Raw genomic sequence first — 15,282 nt, 5'->3', positions numbered from 1 at the left:
TAATAAAAATATGAAATTCACAGTACTTAGTAAAATAACAGTAACTCAACTGTTTGGGAAAAGGAAAAAAAAAAAAAAAAAAAGGAAAAACGATGTAAGAATATCAAGGGATTTTTCTTTTTGGTTTATGGTAGAAGTGAAAATTTGGAGATAGGAATTTTTTTTCTTGATAGAATGAAACTATGCAGTTCATGAGCAGCACTAAAGTTGAACTCCAGGGAAAATTACAGTGTTGGTCTTGATGGGATTAAAACTTTTGTTCTCTTATTTAGAATTGTTGATTTTTTATCAATAGGTTTTTTTTTTTTTTTTTTTTTTTTTTGCTCTTTATATATAATAGGGCAACCCTTCCGGGTAAGGTTCCTATCCACATAATTGGGTGTTTGACTCGTGTATTCAATCGAAATGCAAAATGCCAAGAAAAAAATATTTATATTCCTAAATTTTTTCATGGAAACATGTTGAGATGCACCTGGTGGATTGAAAATTTGAAATGCACCCATAAAAAAATAATTGAAATGCACAAGTTGAGATGGTAGAGCTGAAAATTTCCGCTGGTTCTGAATCGGCTCCGACCATGGGCGCATAAAGCAAACCCGTAGACAAGAACATAGCCAACTTATAGTATTTTTGTAAATCATTCTCCATTTTTATTTGCTCAGCAATTCTTTGCTTTTTCAAAGCAAACCCGGAAGACTCCTTGATTTCTTATAAACCTCCGTATTACCTCTGTGTTAGGGTTTCAGTTTAGAATCTTCAAGGTTTTCTCTATTATTCTTCTCCAATTGCAACTTCGCCGTTCGTGTATTTGGAAAAAAATGAAACTTCGATACGCCATGGTTTGTTCTTCGAATCAGAATCGGAGCATGGAAGCTCATTCGCTACTCAAAAGGGAGGGATTAGATGTCTCCTCTTATGGTACTGGAGGTCATGTTAAGCTTCCTGGGCCGTCATTAAGGGAACCTAACGTTTACGAGTTTGGTACGCCGTACAAGCAGATGTTCGATGATCTTAGACGGAAAGACCCTGAATTGTATCCTTTTCTTGCACTTTGAAGCGTGGATAGAAATCTTATTTGGGTATCTTAGGGTGCGGATAATTTTAATGTTTAGCTTAGTGGAATACTGATTTGACTTGTTTGAGAATTGGGTTTCGTATATTGTTTCTGTTTGTGCCAATCTTTCGAGGTTTTAAGTTTATTTTTTCTTATGTCATGGATGATTTAGTTGCCATACCTTCAAAGAAGTTATGGTTAATTCACGATCGCTGTTTCTCCATTCATACGACCCAGAACTAGTCTTTCTAATTAACTGAAATTTAGACATTAGGGCAATGGATCCCTAAATAGTTTAGATTCCCATGCTGCACTGTGCACATTAAATCAAGCTGATTACTGTTGCAAGTTAACCTTGAAACTGTAGTGAACTAGTTGACATTTCACATTGAATGAGTTGATGGTTAACCAATTTAAGGTGCTTGATCAATCAGGCAACGGAAAAATCTATGTGCTATGAATTGAGAATGAATGCGATCCAAGTATGAGCTTTAGCTATGATAGTCATTCGTCTTCTCTGATCCTCAGGAAGTAATAAAGGAAAAAGTGATTCTAAACTCTCGTAGTTAGTTTTTTGGTACATGTTTTGATTCACTGATGTTTCCAATCTTCTCTGAGTGGTGGTTCCGTTGGAGCAAGTTCAGAAAGGTTGAGAAGTGGACCTTATGATTTTACCGTTTTTTGTGTGTGTACCAAACGAGATGAACTATTTTTCACTATTAGATCTGCTGTGAAATTTAAGCCAGTTTATATCCCTAACGTTGTACAGATACAAGAGGAATGGTATCTTGCCAATGCTTAAAAGGAATTCTACCGTGAAACTTGCCCCTCAACGTTGGCAAGACAATGCTGCTGATGGTTCCTTTGATGTGGTATTTACATTCGAAGAAAAGGTTTTTGATATGGTTGTTGAAGGTTAATATGTTTTTCATTGCATTGGCTGTTTATTGCTGGTAGGGTAATCTGGATAATGTTCTGTCCTATATATATTGAATCAAATGAACAGAGTTTTGAGTAGTTTTTATTGTTATAATTCGATAATAATTTTTGCTTGAAACATGAATGTAGATTATGATAGTCTTCCCTAGTCCTCTTTCTTTTGATTTTCTCTGAACTGCATCAGGGCTTTGAATAGTTATTATGGTTCAAGTTAGGCTGCTATTTAGAGATGTATTGTTAGTTTAATGGCCATTTGTCTTTGATACTTTTTGTGGATTCCTTTCTTATGGTATTAGCTGTGGTATTAGGCTAAAATTCTAATGGCAAACATAATACCATTGTTAGAATGAACACCAAGGAAAGAACAAACAAAAATGAAAACAAATCGAAGATTACACAAAGATTTAATGTGATTCACACACCAACATCATGTGGTACATGAAGCTAAAGAAGTTTTCACTATATAATGGAAGAATATTACAATGGAGATCTTTCAAACACCCCAAAAACAGCATTATAGGCTTTCATCCAAAATCCTAAGTCGAGAGCCCAAATCTTTCCATGCTTTACAGGATAACAATAAGGCATATAAATAATACATCAAACGGGCAAGCAGGTTGATCCATTGGCGACAGATTCCATGTTTGGGCTGGCCCAAGCCCTCTAGTACCATCACAGATCTCAGAAGAACAGATCATTTGGGTCACCATCAAATATGTTAAGAGTCCGTCAATCTTCCAACCAGGTAAAACACTTTGAGGCACAGATAACAGCTACTCTTTATGAGCACGAAGGGTTCAGCACTATGAAAGTACAAGCCTCATATTTGTTTCTTTTCTTTCTTTCACTCTTCTTCTTTTTTTCCCTCCAAGTGGATGCTAGCCCAGAAATTTTCACATGAGCATTTGATGAAAATTGAAGAAGTGGTTCAACGTCAAGGAGAGGTATTTGTGGTCTAAAATGTTATCATAGGGATGATTTAAAATATTAAATTGGGCTTTGATCATTTGAGGCATTAGCTATTAAGGTTAGTTTACTGTCTCCATATTCTTGTCTACATCGGTTAGTCTTGGTACAATGGTTAAGTTGCACTATTGCAAGTTTTGGTTACGAGTTCAAAACTGAATAGAGACTTCAAAACATAGCTGCACATGTTTGTCCATGTCAGACCCTGCAGTTGCAGGACTCTCGTGTACTGGGATGCTGATGTCCAGGAAAACATAAAGGCCGGGGTTCCTATGAAGGCTGTTTGGTAAGCTATGTTAAAAGTAATAAACCCTAGGCATGGACAAAAACTACTGACTGGGAGCAGGATGTTTGTTAAACATCAGAGTAAAACAGAGTTCGTTGAAGCATTGAACAATGCGTTAACTTTCTCTGCCTCTCAGGCTGGCTGGTTGAATTGAATATCACAGTAGCTCTCTTGGCAACCCAGGAAGGGGCAGGTGGAGGATGTAAAGGTGATTTCTTTAGAATTTTCATGGATACATCCACAACATTTTGGCAGAGTTCATTGCCTTAACTTGGAGGGGAAAAGAGGTGCTCGTCTCATGCTGACCTTTTTATGGATCATGTGTGACTTAGTGGCAGTGGTGTTTATGGTCTCAATGGACTTGGTTTCCTGGTTTGTTTGGTAGCACTAGTCGGAGCTTAAAAATATCTGAACTCCATTTTGGAAGATTACTGAAGGCTACAGTGAAGCAACCATGTGGCTTATTTTCTTATAAAATTGGCAACAAAGTTGGATTTGTTCTCTCAGTTAGATTCTGGCCAGCTTAGATATTGGATGAGTTGCATAGTCATGCCCAAGGAAGATCCAAATTCCATTGGTTTTAAGTGCCCCTGCTCATTTATTTTTCTTTGTAGCTGCTTGCTTTCCTCCTCACCCAAAAAAATGATGCTTCTATAGGACGGGTGTAGCATAGCAGGTTTTGATTTTTTTTAGTTCCTGCTGACGGTGTTCCTTTCTGTAGATTCCTTTTTCACCTTAATACAATTCCAACTTTTAGTAGGAAAATTGGCTGCCACGTTAAGTCTTTAAATATGCAGACAATAAACAGAGAAATGGCAAGATAGTCAATGCAAATAACCTGTAGAACAGTGCATTAGCAAGTAAGACTATAACATGCAGGAAGGGGGAAAGGAATCTGAGTAGAATTGGTTTTTTTTTTTTTTTTTTTTGTGGATCAGTGGAGGGAAGACAATTGGTGAAGAACAAGTAGAAGAAATTCATGTTTTCCACTTTATGGCGCTATTGTTCATGGTACTGTAGCTGCAACAAACAGAGAAGAAGAAACAAAAGAAACAATGGGAGAGAGGGGGATGTCGAACTTACCTTCTCACCAAGAGGAGATTGAGGGAGGAGGAGGAGAAATGCACCAGACGAGAGGAGAACCATGAAGGGACAGGGACTCGTGAGAGGCTGATTTTAACCATTGCTTAGATCAGTCTAGTTTCAACAGAGTTATGGATGGATGATGAGTTCTCAGGCAACCGTGTTGCTAGGACAAAGAATAATGTGTTGCACCCTTATTGAGATCGATTTATTCTTCCGGTTCTTTGGTTCAATGGTTCAGCCCCACATTGGCACATTATATATATATATATTTCTTTCAAGTTGTATATTCTAGACCTTTTGGTTTTACCTTTTCACTTTGAAGATTTTGTTCTTTTAGGATTTGTTTGGGATTTGACTTACTTTCTCTGTCTATACTTGAGGACAGGATTTTTTTCCCTCGGCTTATAAAACTTTGTGGTCAAATTGATCAACCTAGGTGCCTTAGCCACCCTAGGCAATCATCAAGGGAGTTCGGACACCATCGCCTAGATAACTATGAATATAGGACAGATTTGAAAACTTCAAATGATCCCAGAATAGGATCTCAACCCAGGGCGTGTGTAAGGCTATGTAATAAGTTTATGGAACAGAACAGAAGAAAGTCAGGCTGTTGCAGAGCAGTTAGCATCCTGGAACAGAACAGGGAATAAAAGATGTTGGTCTGAATTTTGTAGTCAGCAGGTTAAAACGTTTACTACCTATTTTGTAATCTGGGGATAAAACTTGCGGGAATTAATTTCTGGGCAGGTTGAAGGGAAAGGTGGTACTAGCAGATCCATGAATTTGAGGGACCAGCAAACTTGTTGGAGTGGGTCTGGGTCTTTTGCGGGTTGTAGTTTGACCTGTAGATGGTAGGATGTTGATGATGGGATTTTGCTGCGGGTTGAGGTGATTGAACTAGAAAGAATTAACAGAATTAGAAACCAACCAGGGCTTGTGATCTGAACCTGCAACTATGAAGGTTGATTGGAAAAAAAAATTCCTAACAGCAATAGATTGATCTAAGGATGAAGAACACTAAAGATATCAGCATCCCTGGCTTCCCACTGCAAAGACTCAACTGGATCAGCAACTGGCTCCCTCCTTAAACATCAAGGAACTTCCATTGGAGAATAAACAAACATGCAAACAGCAGCAATGAGTTGAAATAGAAAGCGTAGGTTCTCTTGTGCCCTCTTGGGTTGCTTTTTAGAATAATTGAAAGGAGGAGCAATGGTCCCAAATTAGAAGGTTTCCAAGAATGGATGTTTCCAACAGTCCCCTTTTCCTCGGAATATGAGTCCCAAGTCAGTTTTTAAATGGACGTGTACTAATTGTTGTGAGTTAATAATAAATAGAATAGAAAAGAAATCAATTAACATCTACTAGACTGCTGAACTGTACCACTACTTCATTGAACCAACTGGTTCACAAGGGCAGAAGCAATTAAAATAAATCAACCCAAACACTGCCCAGTTTAATCTTTGCGGCCTTCTCTTACTTTCTTGAGCACACCTGCAGAGCATCAATTTCTCTATTATGGTGAAAAATGTGTAGAACCACAATTGCAGTTGTTTTAGGTGCCTAAGCAGTGCATAAACTTTTGCAGATCTTCAGAGCCGAGAGCATGTTCTTATGAAAACTGTACTAGTATTAAACTTGGATGTGAAAGATAACCATGAGGAGGCAGCTGTTGGAGCTAGGCTTGCTCTGGAACTCTGTCAACAGGTACAGTGGTGGTTAAGTCCTAATCTCTCATTTTATCTTGCCTATTCTGGCTTTTGATACATATGGTGTTCTGATGTTCCTTCTGATACATAGATTGAAGGTACTGAATCTTGGGAGGATTCAATTGATGACATTGTTGCTGCATTTGAGAAACAACATCGGCGGAAGCTTTTGTATAGCATTTCCTTCTATTAAATTTTTGTCGGGTGTGTACACTGGGATTTTAGTTTTTTCACATATAATTGACATTTTCTTCTTGCTAGTGCTAAGACATGGTTGCTTGGTCTTATGAATTTGCAGGGATCTATCGCAGTATTATTGAACTTCGTTCTCTTTCTGCTATTTGGTGACAGTCTTCACAAATGAGAATTTTGTTCTTCCTTGGTTCAGCTTGAATGATGACAAGTTGCTGTTCAACTCAAGTGAACCCCTTCTAATCTACTGAAGAGAACTTTCAATTCCCCAGTTATAATATCAATGAAAACGATCCAAGCTCTGTAGCTTGAAATCCAGATGTTGTAGCTTGAACAAGTACCATTTAAAGCTAAGCAACTTAATGATGCGTTTTGTCCCCCTTTTTAAAATTGACATTTTGAGCTACCCTCTCTATGTTATTACATTTCATTTTTGCCCTGTCCTTTATCATTGTTGGTTGATTCATGAACAAATTAACATAGAACTAGGGAAGCTGGAGTTATCTCAAGGGGGTTTGTTTTCCCCATTTTGGTGGAGGGTTTCATATCAGGTGAAAATGAAAGGGATTGGAAGAGTGTTTGCCTACCTCTTTGGTGGCCCACAGAATCATTTTCTTTGTTTTTCCGGTTAACTGCACTAAAGAGGGGTTGCAAAAGGGTAAGGTGTAGTGGCTTACTGGCTTTGTTTGTTCACCATACAGGACTTCTCTAGACCCTCTAGAGTTGCTATTGCTGATAGCGGAATGAGAAAAGACTAAAATTTACTTAGTTTCTTGCAAATCTTGGGAGAAAATTTGAATCGTAAAATTGTCAAAACTTACAAAATGATAGTGATGGATGTGATTCATGATCGTAAGTGCTATAATTTTCTGGGTTGATCCCTCACAAAATTTGCCACATGCCAAATATTGTGGGGGTATCATGGCAAATTTCAAGATAATCTTGACATCGATCTTGTTTCTGTTAATATTCATGATTAACTGATCTATGTATGCTCCGAGTAGAAATGCGTGGAACTTAGCTATAAAATCTCTAATCGTTATTAGGAAGAGCGGCTTTATAAATTGTCTGAACTTGTAACTGGAAATTTCAAATTATGCTTAGTTTGAAATCTCCGAATCGTGTGAATTTGATTGTTCGTAGTTCTACTGGCTCGCTTTTGGCTTCGTTGAATTCTCCTTCAGAACACTTCATCGAAACCCATGCGTTGGTGAGTCAACCTGATGAGAAGCAGTTACTTTCTTTGCTGGCCAAACACCCAACAAGAAGCCACTTGCTCCAAATCCATTCCAAATTGATCACAATTGGGTTCTGTCGATTTAACGTGGGCAATGCTGGGATTCTTATCTGGAACACTTTACTTAGGGAATACTCACTTGGCATTTTCCCTGATGAAGCTTTGAAACTTTATAAACAAGTCCTGGGAGTTCCGGCTGCATCTTCATATACGCCTGATAGCTTCTCATATTCTTTCCTCTTGAAGGCTTGTGCTAACTTGGACCAACCCATCAAAGGAAGTCAGGTGTTTGCTCATGTCATCAAGGTGGGATACGGGTTTCATGTATACGTGCAGACAGCTTTGGTTAACATGTACTCGGTTTGTGGCAGGCTAGTTGAAGCTAAAACAGTGTTCGATGAAATGCCTGAACGAAATTTAGTAACTTGGAACGTCATGATCAGTGGTTTGGTAAAAGGGGGCGAGATTGGTATGGCTCAGTCACTTTTTGATAGAATGCTTAGTCGGAATGTTGTCTCCTGGACATGTATGATTGATGGGTATAGCCGGATGAATCAACCTGTGGAAGCCCTGCGTTTCTTTACCTGGATGATGATATCTGATGACATAAAACCTAATGAATTAACAATCTTGGCCATCCTTCCTTCGATATCAAATCTTGGGGCACTTGATATATGCCAGTCAATTCACTCCTACAGTGCAAAAGCTGGTTTTAATGCTCTTGACATTCGTGTTACTCATTCATTTATAGATGCATATGCTAAATGTGGGTGCATAAATAGTGCATTCAGAATGTTCGAAGATATATCGACTATGAGTCAGAACTTGGTCTCATGGACATCAATAATTACTGCATTCGCCATGCACGGAATGACAACTGAAGCGGTTGAGTGGTTTGAGAAGATGGAGCAAACGGGCTTGAGTCCTAACGAGGTGACTTTCTTGAGTCTTCTGAATGCTTGCAGCCATGGAGGTTTGGTTGATGAAGGACTTGAGTTTTACAGAAAAATGGTTAACACTTATCGAATCTTGCCAAATATTAAGCATTATGGTTGTGTAGTAGACATGTTAGGAAGGGCTGGAAGGTTAGAGGATGCAGAGAAAATGGTGATGCAAATACCCAAAGAGATTGTTAATGTGATTGTTTGGAGGACTCTTTTGGGTGCTTGTAGCTTCCATGGGAATGTGGAGATGGGTGAGAGAGTAATGAGGAAGGTGTTGGAGATGGAAAAAGGGTACAGTGGAGATTATGTTCTATTGTCTAATATATTAACCAGCGTTGGAAGGTTTGAGGATGCTGAGGGTGTAAGGAGATCCATGGATGAGAGGGATGTTCTGAAAATTCCTGGTCTTAGTTTACATGCATACCAAAGCAGGTGCAACCAGACCTTGTGCATGCACAACAAGGAAACACAGTAGCAGAAGAAACTCTTGTTTGCTGCTCTATTTTCATTGTTCAAGGCTCAGAAATCTTGGATTTTAGAGTCTGTGAGTTTTCTGGAAAAATATTTGAGTCCTCAGCTTTCTCTCCTCATTCACTCCTCATTCAATACTAAATATTTTTGTTTCACATTGACTATAGGCTCTAAATAGTTTAACAAATGTAAAAGTTCTCCTAACTGTATATAAATTGTAATTCAAGTTTTCTAAAACCTGTATTACCTACCAATGTGTATGAAAATGAGGAATGGAACAGATTCACTGTGTTACTCTTTCCTCCCCACTGTCACCTACTGACAACATAGAGAAGTTGGTCTGCTGTATCAAATATTATTCACCTTAATATATATTGCCAAACACTTGTACAAGTTAGAGAAGGACAAATACCCACTATACCCACTTTGGTTGGTGACCCAAAAACAATGACTGTGTAGACACCAATAATTATTCCCTACTCTTAAACACCAATGTCTAGAACCTGTAAACTTTCTATCTTTTTTGGCCCTTCCACAATTGAGAAATCAGTTACTTGGAGAAGCTGGTCTCCAACATTTTATACTTGCAGTGAAGTAACTTTTTTCTTTCTCAGATTCGTAAGTGGATTTACAAACAGGTAACCTTTTGTTTTTAGACTAGGGTAAACAAACACACACTTTACATACATACAGTTTTTGAGCATCCTCCGAAGACTGTCAATGGTGTTGATGTCAATATAATCTTTATTAATAACCAGATTGTCTGTTGAGAGGTTTGTAGGTTGGTTTCAATGAAGCTTAATTGTTAAAAAGGCTTAATTTGGAAGAGACAGATCCGCAGCTGTTTATCCTTAAAAAAGGAAGAGGAAAAGATGAATTTCTAAAAGAATCATAATCTCTGTTTATGGGCGAGATATATCAGCTCACTAATACGAATTCTGATTGCATCTCTGTGAAAGCTTCGAATCCAAATAACCTTGATTAATTATTAAAAGGATCTATGTTTAAAAATAATCTGATAGAAAACACAGCAGCAAGCTGAAAAGGCACATACAAAATCAGTAATGAAATTTTCAACATTAATATTCAATGTTGAAGGGGGGGGGGAATGAATGCTACTGCAGTAAGTTAGGATGGAATCAAAAACTTAAAATTAATCCAACAAACTCCTTAGATATACGGCAAGCCCCGCGCCAAGGGCTTCTGCACAAGAAACTCCTTCAGTATGTGAAATGGGAAGAATGAAAACTCAATGCACCAAGCAGCTCAAACTCTGGTTATTTCATGAGATCTGGATTAGTGATGGTCCTGTAAACAAATGTAACTGATTTAGTCTTCTTTTCTGATTAAGCCGATTAACAAAACAAACATGCTTTGCAAAGAGAAATTGATCTGCAAAGTTTCATCAAAGGAATAAGAATTATACAATAAAATAAAGGTCCAGTTCACAAATGACTCCCTCAATCTTATCTAAGTCAAATAGTTATCCAGGCACAGAATTGAAGGGCATTGGAAGCAGAGTTACATCCCAAATATGAAACCTTAGTCCATGTTGTATACACCCTTGATGTGTCATGCATAGGCCAGAGTTCTCTAGCAAACATAAATCCCACCCACTATGATATGGTACAATGATATACCATTGACCAAAAACTACTAGATACACCTTACACTGAAACATAAAGCAATGTTTTACCAATTAACTTGGTTATGATTCCAGCTCATAAATAATCAATATTTGGAAGAACAGTTCCAGTGAATAATGTCATTTAGATTTTAAAAGTAGAAAAGCAGATGAACCTTAATTGTTAATAAGATATCCCTCACAGCAATCAGTAGCAGTTTAGTTTTATACAGTATGCTGTAATGCTTTGTAAAAAATATAATGCAAATTGCAAAGTTTAAAGACAAATCATTTCAGTCTTCAGCTACTCTTTTACCCCCTTCAATTGTTTTTGCCTGACTAATGTGGTTTTTGTTCTTTGAATCTGACTATGCCATCTGTAATTTGGCAATGTTGAGCTCTAATAAATCAAATCCTGACACATGATTTTGCTTTCTTGCCTTTAAAACTACTGAAGCACATCAACATAGAGCATTTAACAAGTATAAAGGCACCAAGAAAGAAGCAAGGGAAAACAATATGGAAGTAAACATACTGGACATTAAAGTCTGATATTCAATACAATATTTGCCTAAGGGCTGGTGACCAATAATTTCTAAGTAAAAAGAAACAAAATTTAAAACTTCCAATTTTAGGTACCAGATATCTAAAATTCATCTTCAACTACAACAACTAATGAAGGCTAAGGAAAATCCATATCTCACCTGTAATTCCTTACTCTTTTTAATGAGTTCTGATGAACATCCTTGTGTCTTCCATGGAAACCATAGCGAGACTCTCGGTATAGGAATAAACACTAAAGAAGCGTGGGTGACCAGGAAGTGACCACTTTCTCACACATCTCGTCTCTAGGTCATATAAAGCTGGTCCACCTCTGCTCCATGATAAAACCTGACCATTCTTGATGCCGTAAAACTGTAGCATAGAAGGATGGATTCGAACACCCCTCTCATAACTTAGACTTGTAGGTAAGTCCGACGATCTAAAGAAGAGCTGCTTAGTCCAAGCATTCTCCAATTCATTATCCATCCTCACCCACAATTCAAATCGTTGTTCCAAATCAGGAACACGGGTAAATATAGAAAGATGATCACCCAATGCAGCTAAATCCACTACTATTGTACTGGAATTATCAAAGACAGGCAAAGGAATTTCCTTGAACTTCTCCTTTCTAACATCAAATAAAACAATGAGCTTCATGTTAGGCATAATCCAATGGGGACAACCTCCAAAGACTCGTGTGCTCTTTGCCTTCCAAAGAGGGTACTGAACTTGTTCAATGCTTCTCCAAGAACTTGTGCCAAGCGTATAAACACTTGCTTCAACTTTTGGGAGACCAGTCCTTTTATTCGTCGAATATGAGACTAGCACCACCTTGAATTTACAAGAATTGTGATCATAACCAAACCCTAAAACAACTTTAGTTTCGAGAGTCATATCATGACTGTGTGGTGGCAATTGCATGCAGTCTCCAGTAACAGGATTCCATAGATACACAATACGCCCGTAAAATAATGACTTATGGGTTGAGCACAACAACAAACCATTACAAGAACCTACCAGCACAATTGACTCCGAGCTTTTGGTATTCGGAAATGGAAATTCAAGATTAACTGCAGGGGAGTTAAATGCGCCAATATCTACTTTATACATTCTGGTAGCAGTAGTGATGATTATAGTTGATCCCTTATCGAGTTCAATCTGTCGGTTCAAGAGTATGTTAAAGAATTTAGGGTAATGGAGACGACTGTAGTCTCTGATCACGTACCTGAATTTCGCGAGAGCCATTATAGGTAGCCTCAATAAAATTTCACCCTTTAAATCATCTGGGAGATTACTCACTTGTACCATCGTCGTCTCCTTTCCCAGTTTACTCTGTTTCCGTTTCCGTTTCCGTTTCTTCATAACTTCTCTTCTCCTTAATTCTCTCCGGTAGCGGCAGTGAATATGACACAATTTCCACTCTTCTTCTTGCAGCTGTATCTTCATAACTAGTCTTATTCTTGATCGACCCCAAAAAATAAAAAAATTTTAAAAAAAAAAAAAAAAACTACTCTTATTCTTGATTTTCTCTGGCCGATTCACGATTGGATTAATAAGAATATATATAAAAGCTCCATTGAGGATGTAATCGTGGTGTGTACAAGCTGCTCCGATTAATCTCATTTCCAACAACAAATATATATATATATCCTTATTCTATGAGTTCGTACTTTTATAATAATAGTATGATATAAACAACGAATGAGACTCACTAATCCCTTGTACCAAACCCCTCTCCTCTGCTTCACCAATGACAACCAAAAGAACTTGCAAGCACAGGATGAACAAAAAAGGGAAAAGCAGGTCTCCTTGTTGAATACCTCTAATAGGAATAAAGGAATTCCTCTCCGTGCCCTTCACCATGAAGGTATACTGAACATATGCATTTCCTGATCAAAACACCCACCTCTCTAAGAACCCCATCTTTAATAACATTGCTTTAATAAATTGCCACTTCAACTTGTCGTTTGCCTTCTTCATATCAAACTTAAGTGCCAAAAACATTGCTTTCCTTTTCTTTTGATAGTTTATATAATGAAACAACTCATGAACAATAAAGATGTCATCAGAGATCAATGAACAAAAGGTGACTAGTTAGGTGCAATAATATCCCTCGGACCCTTCAATCTCTTAGTCATGATTTCAGATATAATCTTGACAACAACACCACACACAAGCTATAATAAGCCTAAAATTCTCCTCTTTTTCCTAAGAGGCAACCTTGGGAATGGGGCATATGAATATTCTATTTAAGGTTCTAATGCAACACTCCATACTCAAAGAAATCAACAATTAATTTGTACACATCATCTTTGGTGATGGCCCAAAATTGTTGGTAAAACAGGGATTTTTATTTGCGGCAGCCTCTGCTGCCAGCAGTTAACGGCTGCGATCGCGCCACGTGCGCAGATGCAAATCTAATGTTATGAATTAAAGGGCAGAAATATAAGTGTAAATATAATTTTTTTATTTTACAAAATCTGAACGAATTTTTTAAAATTTACAAATACAACTCCCTGAACACAGAACACAGGAGGATGCATTCGATTTAGGGCTTTTTGATTCTCCCACTTTCTTCTTCCTCTCTTCCCTTTCTCCCGCTAGTGCTCTTCCCTGAATCCATCATTGCCTTGCAGATCTTTGAATTCCGACATCGCATCATGATGCACACCCTTCTCCAGACCAATCTCCGATTCGGTGTCGTTCGGTGTCGTCTACCACAACTTCAACTACGGCACTGCCGATGTTGCTGCGTCGGCGAGGTTATCAAGCATGAACGCCTCCTCGATGACCGATTCTATATAACATGCAAAGGTCAGGAGAGATTCCGTGTTTCACAATTGTTCGTAACAGTCCTTACTTGGTCGGCAAGGTCAGTTGGATGGAAGATAGACCCTCGCCGGACGGCGACAATAATGTCGAAACCCTAGCCAATGATGTCACGACCTACATGAAGAATGTTATCCGTTATTCTAACCGAGTGAATGGTAAACTAGAGGCTAACACCAAAGATTTGAGGCGGAATATGTTTCCCACGCCGTTCTCCTTTGTTGGCAGTACTTTCGAAGGTGATCCCATGGAGCAACAAGCTCTGCTGGAGTTGGAAGACACTGCTATGAGATTGAAGAGAAAAAAATAGACATTGAGGAATGCCCTTAACTATTTGACTGCTGCCTCATCCATCAAAGATTTCTTTACAGCAACTTAGGTGAAGTGAAAACGGGAACAAGTGGAAAAGAAGAGAGGAAGGAAAAGTGGGAGAATCGAAAAACCCAAATCGAATTCATCTCAGTCGGAGTTGGTGAACACAGGGAGTTGTATTTGTAAATATAAAAAAATTAGTAGAGATTTTGTAAAATAAAAAAAATTCATATTGACATTTACATCCCACACATGTATCTATAACCGTCAGATTTACGTCAGCGCACGTGGCGCGATCGCAGCTGCTAGCTGCTGGCAGCAGCGGCTGCCGCAAATGAAAATCCGTAAAACAGGGGTGGGAAACCATCAAGACCAGGGCTCTTAATGGGCCATTATCTGCCAATGTTTTCAAAACTTCATCTTGAGAAGGGGAGATGCACACTTTATCGTTAAGTTCCTCGGTGATCAAGCATTGTACCTATTGTAGGACCGATCGCAAAGCCTCTTGATCAATTACTTCTGATGATATCGCTGCCTCAAGATGGTGGTTCAACCCTGCATACACATCTTAATGACTTGATCCACTCCCCATTACTCACCTTCAAATTGAGGATTTTATGTCTCTATCTCCTTTGAAGAGTTGATGCATGGAAGAAAGACGGATTGCAATTTCCCCCCTTATCCATGTGATCCTTGATTTTTGTCTCCATAACATATTCTCTCTCCAATTGTTCCTCCAGTAGAGCTTGTACCTCCATCTCCAAACACAAATTCTCTCCAAAATAGGGCTTACTTTGTATAACTGTTAATCGAGCTTTCAGGCTTCAACTGATCAATCTGAGTTTGGATATGGCCAAAGTCCTTTTTATCTATCTTCTCAACTCCATTTGACATCTCGCCATCTTTCTCAAAAGAATATTGGCCGCTGACCCCCTTGCTAGTTTACACCACTTCCCTACATTGTTCACTCCTCATCCATGCTGCCTCAAACCTGAAGGGCCTCCTCCCTTTCACCACGCCTCCCTTCGTGTTTCCAAGAATAGGATTATGGTCTGATGCAAAGGCTGGTTTGACCATCATTACCAAATTT

The 15,282-nt window shown here is 38.4% G+C and overlaps 3 protein-coding genes across 4 annotated transcripts; 2 read left to right on the top strand and 1 right to left on the bottom strand.

Moving 5' to 3' along the window:
- Positions 1-506: 506 nt before the first annotated feature.
- Positions 507-6,659, top strand: LOC149025762 (uncharacterized). Of its 2 annotated transcripts, none has more exons than XM_089145969.1 (5): positions 507-1,033; positions 1,824-1,969; positions 5,920-6,038; positions 6,132-6,211; positions 6,339-6,659. In XM_089145969.1, exons 1-5 carry the CDS (start codon positions 819-821, stop codon positions 6,358-6,360), a joined length of 582 nt encoding a protein of 193 aa, XP_089002095.1. In that variant the 5' UTR covers positions 507-818; the 3' UTR covers positions 6,361-6,659. The 2 variants fall into 2 exon arrangements, with proteins under 2 accessions (XP_089002095.1, XP_089002094.1); XM_089145968.1 differs by having other exon boundaries at positions 510-1,033; positions 6,132-6,244; positions 6,339-6,656.
- Positions 6,660-6,789: 130 nt separating this feature from the next.
- Positions 6,790-8,891, top strand: LOC149025761 (pentatricopeptide repeat-containing protein At1g09220, mitochondrial-like). Its single transcript, XM_089145967.1, has one exon. It carries the CDS (start codon positions 7,329-7,331, stop codon positions 8,886-8,888), a length of 1,560 nt encoding a protein of 519 aa, XP_089002093.1. The 5' UTR covers positions 6,790-7,328; the 3' UTR covers positions 8,889-8,891.
- Positions 8,892-9,847: 956 nt separating this feature from the next.
- LOC149025760 (F-box/kelch-repeat protein At3g17530-like) lies at positions 9,848-12,505 on the bottom strand. The gene is made up of 2 exons (XM_089143184.1): positions 11,213-12,505; positions 9,848-10,192 (listed from the first exon to the last, which is right to left on the bottom strand). Exon 1 carries the CDS (start codon positions 12,495-12,497, stop codon positions 11,232-11,234), a length of 1,266 nt encoding a protein of 421 aa, XP_088999310.1. The 5' UTR covers positions 12,498-12,505; the 3' UTR covers positions 9,848-10,192; positions 11,213-11,231.
- Between the last annotated feature and the right edge of the window lie 2,777 nt (positions 12,506-15,282).

Source organism: Hakea prostrata, chromosome 2, assembly GCF_041222555.1.
Source record: "Hakea prostrata isolate BN-2017 chromosome 2, UWA_Hpros_2, whole genome shotgun sequence".
NCBI classification, from domain to species: Eukaryota; Viridiplantae; Streptophyta; class Magnoliopsida; order Proteales; family Proteaceae; genus Hakea; species Hakea prostrata.
Note: the sequence above shows the minus strand (reverse complement) of the source record. Positions and strands in the feature narration are given on the sequence as shown.